This window comes from Cervus elaphus, chromosome 6, assembly GCF_910594005.1.
Source record: "Cervus elaphus chromosome 6, mCerEla1.1, whole genome shotgun sequence".
Taxonomy (NCBI): domain Eukaryota; kingdom Metazoa; phylum Chordata; class Mammalia; order Artiodactyla; family Cervidae; genus Cervus; species Cervus elaphus.
The window spans coordinates 24,940,414-24,953,620 of NC_057820.1; the positions used below are offsets into that span (position 1 = coordinate 24,940,414).

The window sequence follows — 13,207 nt, forward strand, 5'->3', positions numbered from 1 at the left end:
TGCTCCTGTATAATTGTAGGAAAAACATTTTCTAAAAGAAGAGAAGACAAAATTAAGCCAGGAATTGAGTACTGTTGCAACAGAGAAAAACAAGATGGCTGGAGAACTAGAAGTCCTGCGATCTCAGGAGCGCCGATTGAAAGAAAAGGTTGCTAATATGGAAGTTGCTCTTGATAAGGTGGTTATTAACTAAATATATACAGTAGTTAACAACTAAAAAGGGAAGCTCCATGTTGATAGACACCAAATCTGTCAAATTGGATTGTGTCCCAGTCACCTCACACAAGGAAGAACTATATCCTGTAGAGAAGGCTGAACTTTAAGAACAAGTCATGATGCATACTTTTGACAAAATTATCTTTTTTTTTTTTTTGGCTAACATGAACATAAGCGCAGTAAGATACAAGATGTGAAATGCTTCTGATACCCTTTGTGACCTGAATAATTTAAAATACCACCAGTCTAATTTACCTTTAAAGAAGGACTTCAAAAAAAAAAAAATAAAGAAGGACTTCAATACTTGGTAGAATACAGTCTGTTAATAATATCAATAAAAAGACAAAGTAATGCTGATGTGTGGCACTTTGTGGAGTTCAGAAAGTGCAGGTAGAGAATGCAGCTAAATGACTGAGAAGATCGGTGATGACACTACATTTGTCCTTGCCATATATCGTAGAGGAGTAATCTCTCTTTGTGTCACCTGAAAACTCTGGAAATCTGAAAATACTGTATACCGAAACTAGTCCTTGCTTCTTCAGACATCAGAGCCTCCGTGGTGACAGAACATGGTCTGTGTTCCCATCTGTGCAAACTTAGGTCTTAGAACATGATATATGGGCTCAATGAATTTCAGTTGTGGTTATCTTTATGCAGATATTTTTACCATTGCTAAAACTTTTTGCTCATTTCATCCTTAGTTCATTCATTCTTTTGCGGCTTCCCTGCTGGCTCAGAGGGTAAAGTGTCTGCCTACAGTGTGGGAGACCTGGGTTCGATCCCTGGGACAGGAAGATCCCCTGGAGAAAGAAATGGCAACCCACTCCAGTGCACTTGCTTGGAAAATCCCATGGACAGAGAAGCCTGGTAGGGTCCATGGGGTTGCAAAGAGTTGGACACGACTGAGCAACTTCACTTTCACTTTTACCTACTAAATGCCATATAGATGCTGGGACTACAAAGACATGACCTCCAATAACTCTCAGTTTTCTGAATAAAACAGATAAGTAAATAGATAAATGTAATACACTATGCTAGGAATGGGGGGCAGTTTCCTTGAAGAGATGGTGACTCTGCACGTATACATTAATAAAATAAAATCGCACAAAGAATGGAGGATAAACCACATGTGGTTGCTTGATTGTAGGCATCTTTGCAGTTTGCAGAATGTCAAGATATAATACAGCGTCAGGAACAAGAATCTGTGCGCCTAAAACTTCAACACACGTTGGATGTAAAAGTAAGGTCTTTTGTTTTCATTAAATAGTAATTTAAGCAAAACTTAAGCCTTGGTTTGATATACTTTTAGGTTTTCTTCATGTATCTTAGACGCTTTCAAGTGTACTTTTAACATTATCTGATATTAGCAATTATAAAATCTTTACATTGTACCTGCTCTCCCTATCCTTTTCCTATATAGTAACACGTTGAAGCATCATGCTTTATGTTAGGCTTATATTGAGTGAGGGAAACACAGAAGTACTTATCTTGGGGAGCAGAGGTTTGCATACAGGAGGAGGTCAGACATGTTTGGTTTGTTTGGAGAATAGCACAAATGAGGTAATTTGCATGACAAATCAGGTGTGCTTTAAAAATAATACATTTTCCACTGGAATATATTTGTTTTTCGAACATATTTTAAAATTGCAGACATACTTCAAAGTCGCAATACTGGGTACCTTCCCATAGTTGGAGAGGAACCTTCTCAGTAGTATGTCAGAGCTGGTGTGGAGTGTTTGGCAGAGGTAAAACCAATTGTAGTAGACTTTGATTGGAGATGCCATTTCCCACCTGGAATGCTTACATCATTCACAAGTGTGAAGGCCTCTTGCTAAGCCCAAGATTAGTCCCCAAAGAATAACATGCATCTTACTTAATACTTTGGCTTCAAACTTTGTAGGGGTTCAACATGAAAGACTGAAATTTATTTGCAAAAATGCATTTTGATTTCACAATTCCAGCTGTAGGTTGACAGTTATTTTGCTCACGTGTATACCATCTTCCAGGAACTGCAGGGCCCTGGATACACCTCAAATCCTGCTGTGAAACCGCGCCTTCTGCAGCCGTCATCTGCTGCGCGTGCTCACTCCAATGCTCCATCTTCCCAGTCTACAGCCAGCTTCCTGTCTCATGTAAGTCACTTGTCTTATAGTTTGTGATGCAAATGGCATAATATGTAAACAATTGTAAGTTGAGAAGAATTTCATTTTTAAAAAAACCTATAATTATGACACTTTCAGTTTTTAGAATTTAAATGTATACAGACCAGGTGAACAAAAAGATTTTTCTTTCTTGTTTGATATTTTCTCTGGGAAAAAACAAAACATGAAATACTCAGTGATATTAATATAAACAGTAATTATTAAAGAAATAACCTGTGTGTGATTTTTTTCTATTATAAGTATTCAGTTTACAAAGCCAATGTTGAGATGGCTAAAATAAGCATCACTTCAAATGCCAAAGGCAAATTATTTGTATTGTAGTACTCTACTAAGATGAAAATGATTTGCTGTATATTGTCTCTTCACGACCTATATGTGGACTTATTTATAATCATAAAGATTTTATTAATGTTAAAATTGTTATTCTCTTTAGTTAAAATATTAGTTTGAAAATTTTTTAGTTTAACCTTTTGTACTATTAAAGCTTAGGAAAAATATGCGCAGTATAAAATTCAGATTTTCCCTTCTCTGAAATTATATGTAATTATTGTACCACTAATCCCTTGCAGCCAGTATTCAACTCCAACTCTAAAGAAATGAGACATATTTCCTAAATCACTCATGAAAGTCTGTTTCATTAATTACTAGTCCTATTGTGTGTATAGCAACAAGGTCACTGGTAGCCTACCAGTTATTCTGCCTGTGCATTGAATATAAAACATGCACTTCAGAGTGAACAAGTTGAAATGGACTCCTTTCACATACACAAGGTATATGACTGATAAGCTGTCACACAATAACATTCTATCAAACAAAAGAATATTACTAATGGTGGTAGTGGTTGGTGGTTTAGTCACTAAGTCGTGTCCGCCTCTTGTGACCCTGTGGACTATAGCCCACCAGCCTCCTCTGTCCATAGGACTCCCCAGGCAAGAGTACTGGAGTGGATTACCATTTCCTTTTCCAGGGGATCTTCCCAACCCAGGATTCAAACCTGGGTCTTCTGCATTGCAAGCAGATTCTTTACCAACTGAGCTACAAGGGAAGCCCAGTATTATTAATATTAGAAGTTAAGCATGGTTCTCTCTGGAGACTGGAAATTGGAGGTGGGCAGAGGAAGGGAAGAAAATTGCTGCGTTTTGTTTTAAGTGTCATAAATCATTTTACTTTTAAACCTATATGCATGTTACATTAATAAAAATTAAATTAAATCCTTCTCTCCATGAACTAAACAACAAACAAAGAACAGCAACAAAGCATATTTGACCAGGAGTCACTGGGGCTTAAGATGTGTCTCTGACTTCTTTGTGTGACCTTGGAAATTGAGTTAAATAATACTGTGCCTTTTCATCTCTAATGAGGAGTCTGGACTATGGATCATCTCTAGGGTTTTCTAGAAGATCAGCTCTAAAATTTCATGACTTTTCATTACCTAAAAGCCAGCCTAGTAAGATAGGCTCTTTAATACATAGACTATACTTGATTATAAAGAATCTCATCCATCACTGAAAAAGTACTAGTCATGAGTCTATTAAATTAAAAATTTGAGTTATTCTAACAGCAATAATGAAGTATATTTTCTGAGTAGATTGTTAAGCCTGTTTTATACAATTAATTTCTTCCCTTAAAAATGTTATTATGAATGTTTATTATATAATTTTACATATTAAATGTAATATACATTCTTTGTTCTGTTCACTGATGTGTTCTGAGTACCTAGAAGAGTATCTAGCATGTGGTAGATATTCAGTACATATTTGTCTAATGGATGAATGAATTCATTGTACTGATAAAATACTGGGTACAGGTTTTCATCGTTTCTACTGACAAATCAGTTTTAACTCTTACTGTTGCTTTTTTGAAGGTAATTTTTTTCTCTGACCACTGTGAAGATTTTGGTTTAAGCAGTTTGACTGTGATGTGCCTACCTATATTCTTTATATCTCTTGTGGGTCACTGATCCCCCTGGATGTATGGATTGATATCTTTCATTGATTTGGGGAAATTTGTATCTTTTATATTTTTGATTATGTTTTTCTACCCGATTCTCTTGTTTACTTCTGAAACTTGTACTATTAGATAACATTACTTTTTTAATTGCTGTATTATAGCTCCATTGTTTGAATCCCCTGAATTGAATCCCAATTGTAACCATTGTTTCTCTTGATTTCTAGTCATATTTTTGTCTGGTTTTTTTGCTTCCTTTTTTTCAAGACTTTATTTTTTAGAGCAGTTTTAGATTCACACCAAATTTGAAAGGAGGATACAGAGATTGCCCATATACCTCTTGCCCTCACACATGCACAGCGTCCCCATTATCAGCATCATTCTCTGTAATGATACATGTGTTATCAAGGATGAACCTACATAGACACATCATAATCACCCCAAGTTCATGGCTTACCTTGGGGTTTGTTCTTGGTGTGGTACATGTTATGGATTTGTACCAGTGTTTATAAATGTGTCATTACTGATACATATCCATTATTATTATATCATACACAGTATTTTCACTTTCCTATCCTAAAATTCTCTATGCTCTGCCTATTGATCCTTACCCTCCTTCCACCCCTGGCAACCACTGATCTTTTATTATCTCCTAGTTTTACTGTTTCCAGAATGCCTATGAGTTGGAATCATGCCATATGTTGTCTTTTCAGATTGGCTTCTTTCACTTAAGCAATGCACATTTAAGCTTTCCCCATGTCTCTTCATGGCTTGATAGTCATTTATTTTTAGCATGGAATGGTAATCCATTGTACCACAGTTTATGTGTTCATCTACTGGAGGATACTCTGGTTGCTTCCAAGGTTTGATAATTATTAATAGAACTGCTGTCAACATCCATGTGCAGTTTTTTGTGTAGATATGTTTTAAACTTTGTTGGGCAAATACAGACTTCTTGTGTGTAGCTCAGTCGGTAAAGAATCTGCTTGCAGAGCAGGAAACCTGGGTTCGATCCCTGGGTCGGGAAAATCTTCTGGAGAAGAAAATGACTACCCACTCCAGTATTCTTGCCTGGGAAATCTCATGGACAGAAGAGCCTAGTGGGCTGCAGTCCATGGGTTCGCAAAGAGTCGGGCACGACTGGGCGACTAACACTTACTCACTTCTTGGGCAAATATAGATAGCATGATTGCTGGGTCATATGGTAAGAATCTGTTTAGTTTTGTAAGAAATTACCAAACTGTCTTCCAGGGTGGCTGTACCGTTTTGCACTCCCACCGGCAGCGAGTGTGAGTCCCTCTTGGCCCACAGCCTCACCAGCATTTGGCGGGGATTGTATAATGCAGGAGTTTCCTGTGAAAGGGTGCATTCCATTCATTGTTTTAAAACCTTGCATGTCTGAAAATACCTTTGTTCTTCATTTATACTTGATTGATACACAAAATGCTGCTGCTGTTTTGCTGTTTTGATTCCAGCGCCTGTGTATGTGACCTGTTTGTTTCTCGAAGCTTTTGGAGTCCTTTCTTTATCCCTAGTATTCATTTCAGGGTGATCTCTGCTGAGGATCTTTTTCCCTTCACTGTATAGGTGCTCTTATGTTCTTTCCTCTCAGCAATTCTCTTGTATTATTTATTTGATCACTTTTCTCCCTCCATTTTTACAGTTCTTTCTGGAATTCCTGTTAAGTCACCTATTAGGCTTCCTGGATTTAGTCTCCAGTCTTCTTTAATTTTGGCTTTCAATTTCTATCTTGTATTTTATTCCCAACTTTTGGGAAGACTCCTCAACTCTGTCTTCCAAATACCTATTGAATTTTTTTTTCTGAATATCATTTTTTTTTTTTTAATTTCCAGGAGACTTTTTGTTTTTAAAATCTTCTCTTTATATAGTTTTATGTTCTTTAGTGGATGCAGCAGTACTTTCTCATTTCCATTTAAGGCTATTAATTTCAGTCTTTCAGTAATCTCTTCTGTTAGCTGAATCATTGCTGTTTCTTCAAATTTATTTTTTTCTGTTTGTTTTGATGTCTGTCTTTCATGTTGGAGCTTTTTCCTTCACTGTCTGCTCATCACTAGCCATCCATTAATATTTAAAATTGAGGCCCTAAAAAACTAATTAAAAGCACTTGGTAAGGTTCACAGGATTTGTCAACTAGTAGATGGTTAGGTATTACTTTTTAACTGAGGGACCCAAAAACTATCTTACTTTTTTCTTGGTCCTGTCAGTCCCACTACAGAGTGAATCTCTTACTACTGACTTGTTGATATAGATCTGTCTGCTAGTGTTCTGAAGAGGTGAGTGGGCCAGGGAGCCTGGGGTACATGTGTATCTGTGCAGCCTTATGTTATTGTGCTTATATTTTCAGTTTGCAGCCTGACTTCTACCATGCCAGGTTTCCTCTTAGAGTTTAAATTCCTTTGGTCCAGCCTCATCCAGTGATTAAGCCTCTAATTTTATTTAGAGGAAAAGAATGAATTATTACCCAGCATGGGGAGAACATCTGGTATTCTCACAGCTTCTGCCATAAGCTTTTAGCCAGTGCTCCCATTTTTGCTGCCCTGTGCCTTGCCCTGACCTTCAGAAATGCATGAGGCCTCCATTACTTGAATCTTTCTTGCTGGTATACTCTGATCCAGAGCAGGTCACTGTTTCTTGGCTACTTCTGTGCAGGTCCTTAATGTGTTAGCTTTTTTGCTGCACTGAATTAGCTGTGAATTACCCATTTGCTTTTCATCTCCCCAAATTTTATCATCATTACTCATCTAGTATTATCTCTTTTCCTCTTTATCCTTGTTAATTTCTTTAGTGTCATTTTAGTGACACTGAAATAAATGGAATAAATGCCAAGTCTAATGTTTAAAAGTAGAACAAAAGTAGAATATCACTGCATGAATTGTTCTGCATTACCCCTTTATTTCATTTCATTTTAGTCTTCTTGTTCCATGAATCTAATAATAGTCATTATTTATTGAACACCAGGCACTATATGATATTCTTTCTATAGATTATATAATTTATTCCTCATAACTACCCATATGAGATAAATGCTATTGTTACAACAATTTTTCAAAGAAAGAAACTAAGGCTTGGAGAAGCTAAATGAGTTATACAGAGTTCACACTCCAAAAACACAGTTGTGCCAAAACTTAACCAAGATGGCCTGAGTCTAGAATTTGTCGTCTTAATTAGTTTGCTGTACTGATTATGTACACCACACTGTTGAATGCTATTTATAAAAAAATAAATAGATGATGCTATAAATAAATACTCTACCTGAACTAATTGTGTATTTCATTAGGTCGTTGTGACTGAGGATTATACCCTTTCAGAGGTCCAAAGACATTAAAAATTATCCAATTGATTGCCCTAGTGTTATTAATAATAGAAGAGAAAATGGTAGAATTGGAAACATTTTATTATCTGATTGATCTAAGCTGAGAAACCAAGAACATGTGTGTATGTATTTGTATGTATATACATACATACACAGATACACACACATAATTGGTAGCCTGACACAGAAGCATTGTAGATTAAAGTTGTAGATAAAGATTATTTTAGCATTTAAAATAGAGTAATTCCAGGATAATGTAATTTATTTTATTTCTATATCAGATTCCATACACACGCACTGTAATTTGTGCTAGCTGTGCTTGATCTTTGTCACTGAAGTATGCATGATGTGAGCAAGATTTTCAGTAAGACTTTGTATAACTTTGGTTTCCTATTCACCCATTTTTAATATACAATATAAATAATATATTTATATTCTAAATAGTATATTCATATTCCATTTTTATTACAATCTTCTGACAGGAATATAAGTATTATAGGAGATGGATTTGGTCAGGCATTCTTAAAATAGAATAGTCTAATTCAAACTGAATGAGATCAAGCTTTTATTTTTAGCTTTTTCATTTATCTTCTGTCTTTGGAGAGTGGAGATAGAAGGTGTTGAGAAGCACACACTCTCCTAGACATTACTTATCTTAAGTTATAACTCATGTTTGCCTACAGTGGACTCAAGGCCATTGGAGAGAACAGTATTTGGAGAAGATGGAGGTGCATTTGAGATATAATTTGCAAGTTATTTTGGAAACAAGTCTGACATAGGACAATTTCAAAGTCAAAATGTAATAGGAGGCTAATCAAATCACAAAATAAACCTTAAGTTTAACAATGACAGTATAAGCTCATATTCATCCCTTGAAGTCAAAAAGCTTGTATAAGTTTTAACCTGAAAATGTATGTCCCCTCGAAATAGCCTTAATGTATATCCTAAGGGTCAAAGGATTGAAATGAGGGAGAGCAAGATTCTTTGATGGGTTCCAGTAACCTTATGAAGAACTTGTATGTAGCTGTTTCTTTACCAGCCAGACAAGATAGTCATAACCAGCCATACATAACCAGCCAGTCATATGTAAAGAATGTTTTTAAATCATTCATCTCCTAGCTATTTTCTAATTTTTTAAGTGTATTTTGTTCATGTTATAAATCAAAATTTGTTCCATATAAATCAAACAATAAAGTGTTAAAAATAAACTTTTTAATGAAAAGTATTACAAGTGAAAGTATTATAAGATTTACAGACATGAAAAGGAATAATTGACTATTTTGAGTAAATGATACTTAAATCAGAAGCCACCATAAACTAAAGTGAAATCACAAACTAGAAAAATATTTCTAGTAAACAAAGGGTTAATATAAAATATAAAGAGTTTTTACATACCTGGCTAAAGATAGCATATATTCTAAAAGAAAAGTATAGAAAAAACATGTATATAAAATTCATATAAGAAATGCATATGGTCCATAAACATGAAAAATGTTCAAGCTCATTTATAATCAGTTAATAATTATTGCATATTAAAGCTAAAACAAGCAATTTTATGTATAGAATGGTCAAATGGTGATGGGAAGGGTATGGTATAATGGCCACTCTTCTATCACACCTTACTGATAAACATATAGATTGATATGACTTTATGTTGTCATTTTTACTTTCAAAGTTCACGGATTTCTTTTTGTTTTAAAATTAATAGACTTTTTTTAGAGTGATTTTAGCCATACAGAAAATTGAGCAGAAAATATAGAGAGCTCCCATAGATTCTCTTTACTGTCCTCCTCTCTCCCCCCAGCTTCCTCTGTTACCAGCATGTTACATTCGTGTGGTACATTTGTTATAATTGTTAAACCAATATCGATATGTTGTTATTAACTAAAGTCTATAATTTTCACTGGGGCTCACTGTGGGGCTTCCCTGAGGGCTCAGTGGGTAAGGAACCTGCCTGCAATGCAGGTGACACAGGAGACGTGAGTTTGATTGCTGGGTCGGGAAGATCCCCTGGAGTAGGAAATGGCTGTCCACGCCAGCATTCTTGCCTGAAAAATGCTGTGGACAGAGGAGCCTGGCAGGCTACGCAAAGGAACGCAAAGAGTCAGACACTACTGAACATCACATGCACCTCATATTGTACGTTTTGTGCATTTTTACATATGTATGATGATATGTATCCACCATTACAGTACTATGCAGAATAGTTTAACTGCTCAAAAAATGCCCTGTGCTTCACCTTTTCGTCTGTTGCTCCCTTCCCCTGAACCCCTAGCAACCAGTGATCTTTTTACTGTCTTCATATTTTTGTCTTTTCCAGAATGTCATCTAACCAGAGTCATCTAGTTATAGTCTTTTCAGATTGGCTTCTTTCACTTAGCAATATGCTTGCAAGATTTTTTCGTATCTTTTCATCCTTTAATAATTAAATTTCTTTTTTTACTGAATAATATTTCATAGTATGGATGTACCACAGTTTGTCCAGTCACTTTTTGAAGGATATCTTGATTACTTCCAAGTTTTGGCAAGTTACGAATAAACCTGCTATAAACATCTGTGTGCAGGTTTTGCATAGACATAAGTTTTCAACTCTGTTAGGTAAATGCTACAGAGCATGGTTGCTGGATTTTATAGTACGAGCATGTTAACTTTGTGAGAAACTACCAAACTGTCTTTCAAAGTGACTGCACCATTTTGCAGTCTCACCAGCAGTGAATGAGAGTTCCTGGTGCTCCCAACCTTGTCAACGTTTGGTGGTGTCAGTGTTCGGATTTTAGCCGTTCTAATTGGAGTGTAGTATGATATCTTATAGTTTTAATTTGAAATTCCTTAATGAAATATGATGTTGAGCATATTTTCTTATGCTTATTTGCCTTCTACATATTTTTTTATAGTGACATGTCTGTTCCAAACATTTGCCCGTTTTTTAATGGGTGTTTAAAATTTTTTCCTACTGTTGAGTTTTAAAAGGTTCTTTTTGGAGGTATATTTTAGCTACCAGTCTTTTGTCACTTATGTGTTTTGAAAAGATTTTCTGCCAGTCTGTGATTTTTGTTTCCATTTTTTGTTTAAACTATCTTTTGCAAGGAAAATTTTTTAAGGTTAAGAAGTCCAACTTACTGATACTTTTCTTTTTTTTTTTTCTTACTGATGCTTTTCTTTCATGGGTCATACTTTTGATTTGTATCTAAAAAGTCATCATGAATCCCCAAATCATCTAAATTTTCTCCTGTATTATCCTCTATTTTATAGTCTGGAATTTTATGTTTAGGTCCGTGATTCACTTTGAGTTAATTTTTGTGAAAGATATAAGGTCTGCATCTAGATTCATTTTTTTAATGCGTGTGAATGGCCAGTTGTTCCAGTACCATTTGTTGAAAATACTGCTTTTTCTCTACTGAAATACCTTTGTTCCTTTGTTGAAAACCAGTTGCCTATATTTGTATGGGACTGTTCCTGGGATCTTTATTTTATTCTGTCCCATCAGTCTGTTTGTCTGTTCTTTTACCAGTACCGCACTGTCTTATTACAGTAAATCTTGAACTTGGGATATGTCAGTTCTCCAATTTTGTTCACCTTCACTGTTGTCTTTCCTATTCTGAGGTTTTTGCCTTCCCATATACACTTTAGAATCAGTTTGTCAGTATATCAAGGGGAGCTTCATAGCTAGACTGCACAGCTAACCCTGATGACATCTTCATGACTCTGTCCTGCTAGTAACACACTATATACATTGTCACATTAACCTTTCTGGTTACTCTGAATCTGTAACTATGAAGCGTATAAGGTACTTCATGTGTTTTTACACTAAGGGGGAGAAGGAGGTGGAAACCAGCCTTTTTAAATACTTACTTTGCATACATTAAGTACTTCTCATTCCTTATGCCATCCTTATAAAGTAAGAGTTATTTTCCCCATTTTTACAGATTAGGAAATGGAGACTGAAAGAAGCATTTCTCTTGTTATAATGAAATAAACTTTATGAATTTGTTTGTATGTTATTATACTGATAATTTATAATAAGTGTCCTGGGCTTAAAATTTTTTAATAACAAAACTTATTAAGTAAACTTTCTAGTGGGCAGAAGATATGAAGGCCCAGGTGTTATATTGAGATTTCAAGGTTAGAACTGAAATGACTGAATATTGCAATAGGATAAGTCTTCTGAAGTTTTATTCCACATCAGATATGAGGTCCACCAGGGCTAGGACAAGAACAAAGCCTGTGTTTGGTGAAACTGAATCTGCTTAGCAACAAATGCTTTTATTCATTATTAAGAAACTGGTTCAGCACGTGCGGTATATGGGAAATCTCTGTACCATCAACTCATTTTTGCTGTGAACCTAAAACTTCTCTAAAAAATAAAAGCTATAAAAAATGGTTCACATATTTGTATATTTTAAATCAATGAAATAAAATTTAATAGTTTAATGGAATCTTAATTTATGAAACTCTGAACTCATCATGGTAATGTCTCGGTAAGATGACCATCAGTAAACTGGTAAAATCATACTTACCACACATTCAGTTAGTTAGAACTCTTGACATCTTCAACTGGATATTTTATGTGGTTTATCAGTGGGAATAGGAAGAGAAGCACAGTGTGAGGGTTATACCAGTAGCATCAACACTTGATTGGCATGGACCCTAGAAAAGCAAAGCCTAAACTTTTGCAATGTTTATCCTTCAGCAACCAGTATGTCTGGCAGGTGTAACTCTACCTTGGGTCAGACACTTCTGGCTAAAATGCCTTTATGATGCTTGATGCCTCTCTAGCCATGAGTATCCTCCAACTAAGTCCACCTGCTCACCAGGGAAAACTCTGATTATTATTAGGTTTCCTCTCTTTTTGTGCCTATTGGGAACCTCTGTGCTTCTTTTTATATTATAAATATTCATTGAGGAACACTAGCTACCTGAAAATCTTTTAATATTATTCTCCAACTAACATAGTCTGAAAATATTGAATGTCTCTTTCCTCATCAGTAAAGTGGTGATGGGGGGGCTAGATTCACTCATTGCTAGAGGGTTCCTTACTTCTGAAATTCTATAGCTATATAAAATTAGTTCATCCCTTAACACATTATTGAAATTATTTTACGTGGATATAGTTATAAATATTCAGTGGCATGGTAAGATGTCTATACCATATTGTTAAAGTTAAAAAAATTTTTTATTATTAATTATTATTTTTTTATTAGTTGGAGGCTAATTACTTCACAACATTTCAGTGGGTTTTGTCATACATTGATATGAATCAGCCGTAGAGTTACACGTATTCCCCATCCCGATCCCCCCTCCCACCTCCCTCTCCACTCGATTCCTCTGGGTCTTCCCAGTGCACCAGGCCCGAGCACTTGTCTCATGCATCCCACCTGGGCTGGTCATCTGTTTCACCATAGATAGTATACATGCTGTTCTTTTGAAACATCCCACCCTCACCTTCTCCCACAGAGTTCAAAAGTCTGTTCTGTATTTCTGTGTCTCTTTTTCTGTTTTGCATATAGGGTTGTCGTTACCATCTTTCTAAATTCCATATATATGTGTT

At 35.5% G+C, this 13,207-nt stretch overlaps 1 protein-coding gene across 13 annotated transcripts in view; it reads left to right on the top strand.

Annotated features, from left to right (window-relative positions):
* The window catches only part of CCDC158 (coiled-coil domain containing 158), a 78,985-nt gene that overhangs the window by 45,247 nt on the left and 20,531 nt on the right, over positions 1 to 13,207 (top strand). For 11 of the 13 annotated variants that reach the window (XM_043906417.1, XM_043906421.1, XM_043906416.1 and 8 more), the window contains 3 exons: positions 20 to 178; positions 1,364 to 1,456; positions 2,223 to 2,348. In XM_043906417.1, coding sequence (XP_043762352.1) covers positions 20 to 178; positions 1,364 to 1,456; positions 2,223 to 2,348 — 378 coding nt within the window. The remainder of the gene's footprint in view (positions 1 to 19; positions 179 to 1,363; positions 1,457 to 2,222; positions 2,349 to 13,207) is intronic. The other 2 variants (XM_043906420.1, XM_043906424.1) reach the window with 2 other exon arrangements.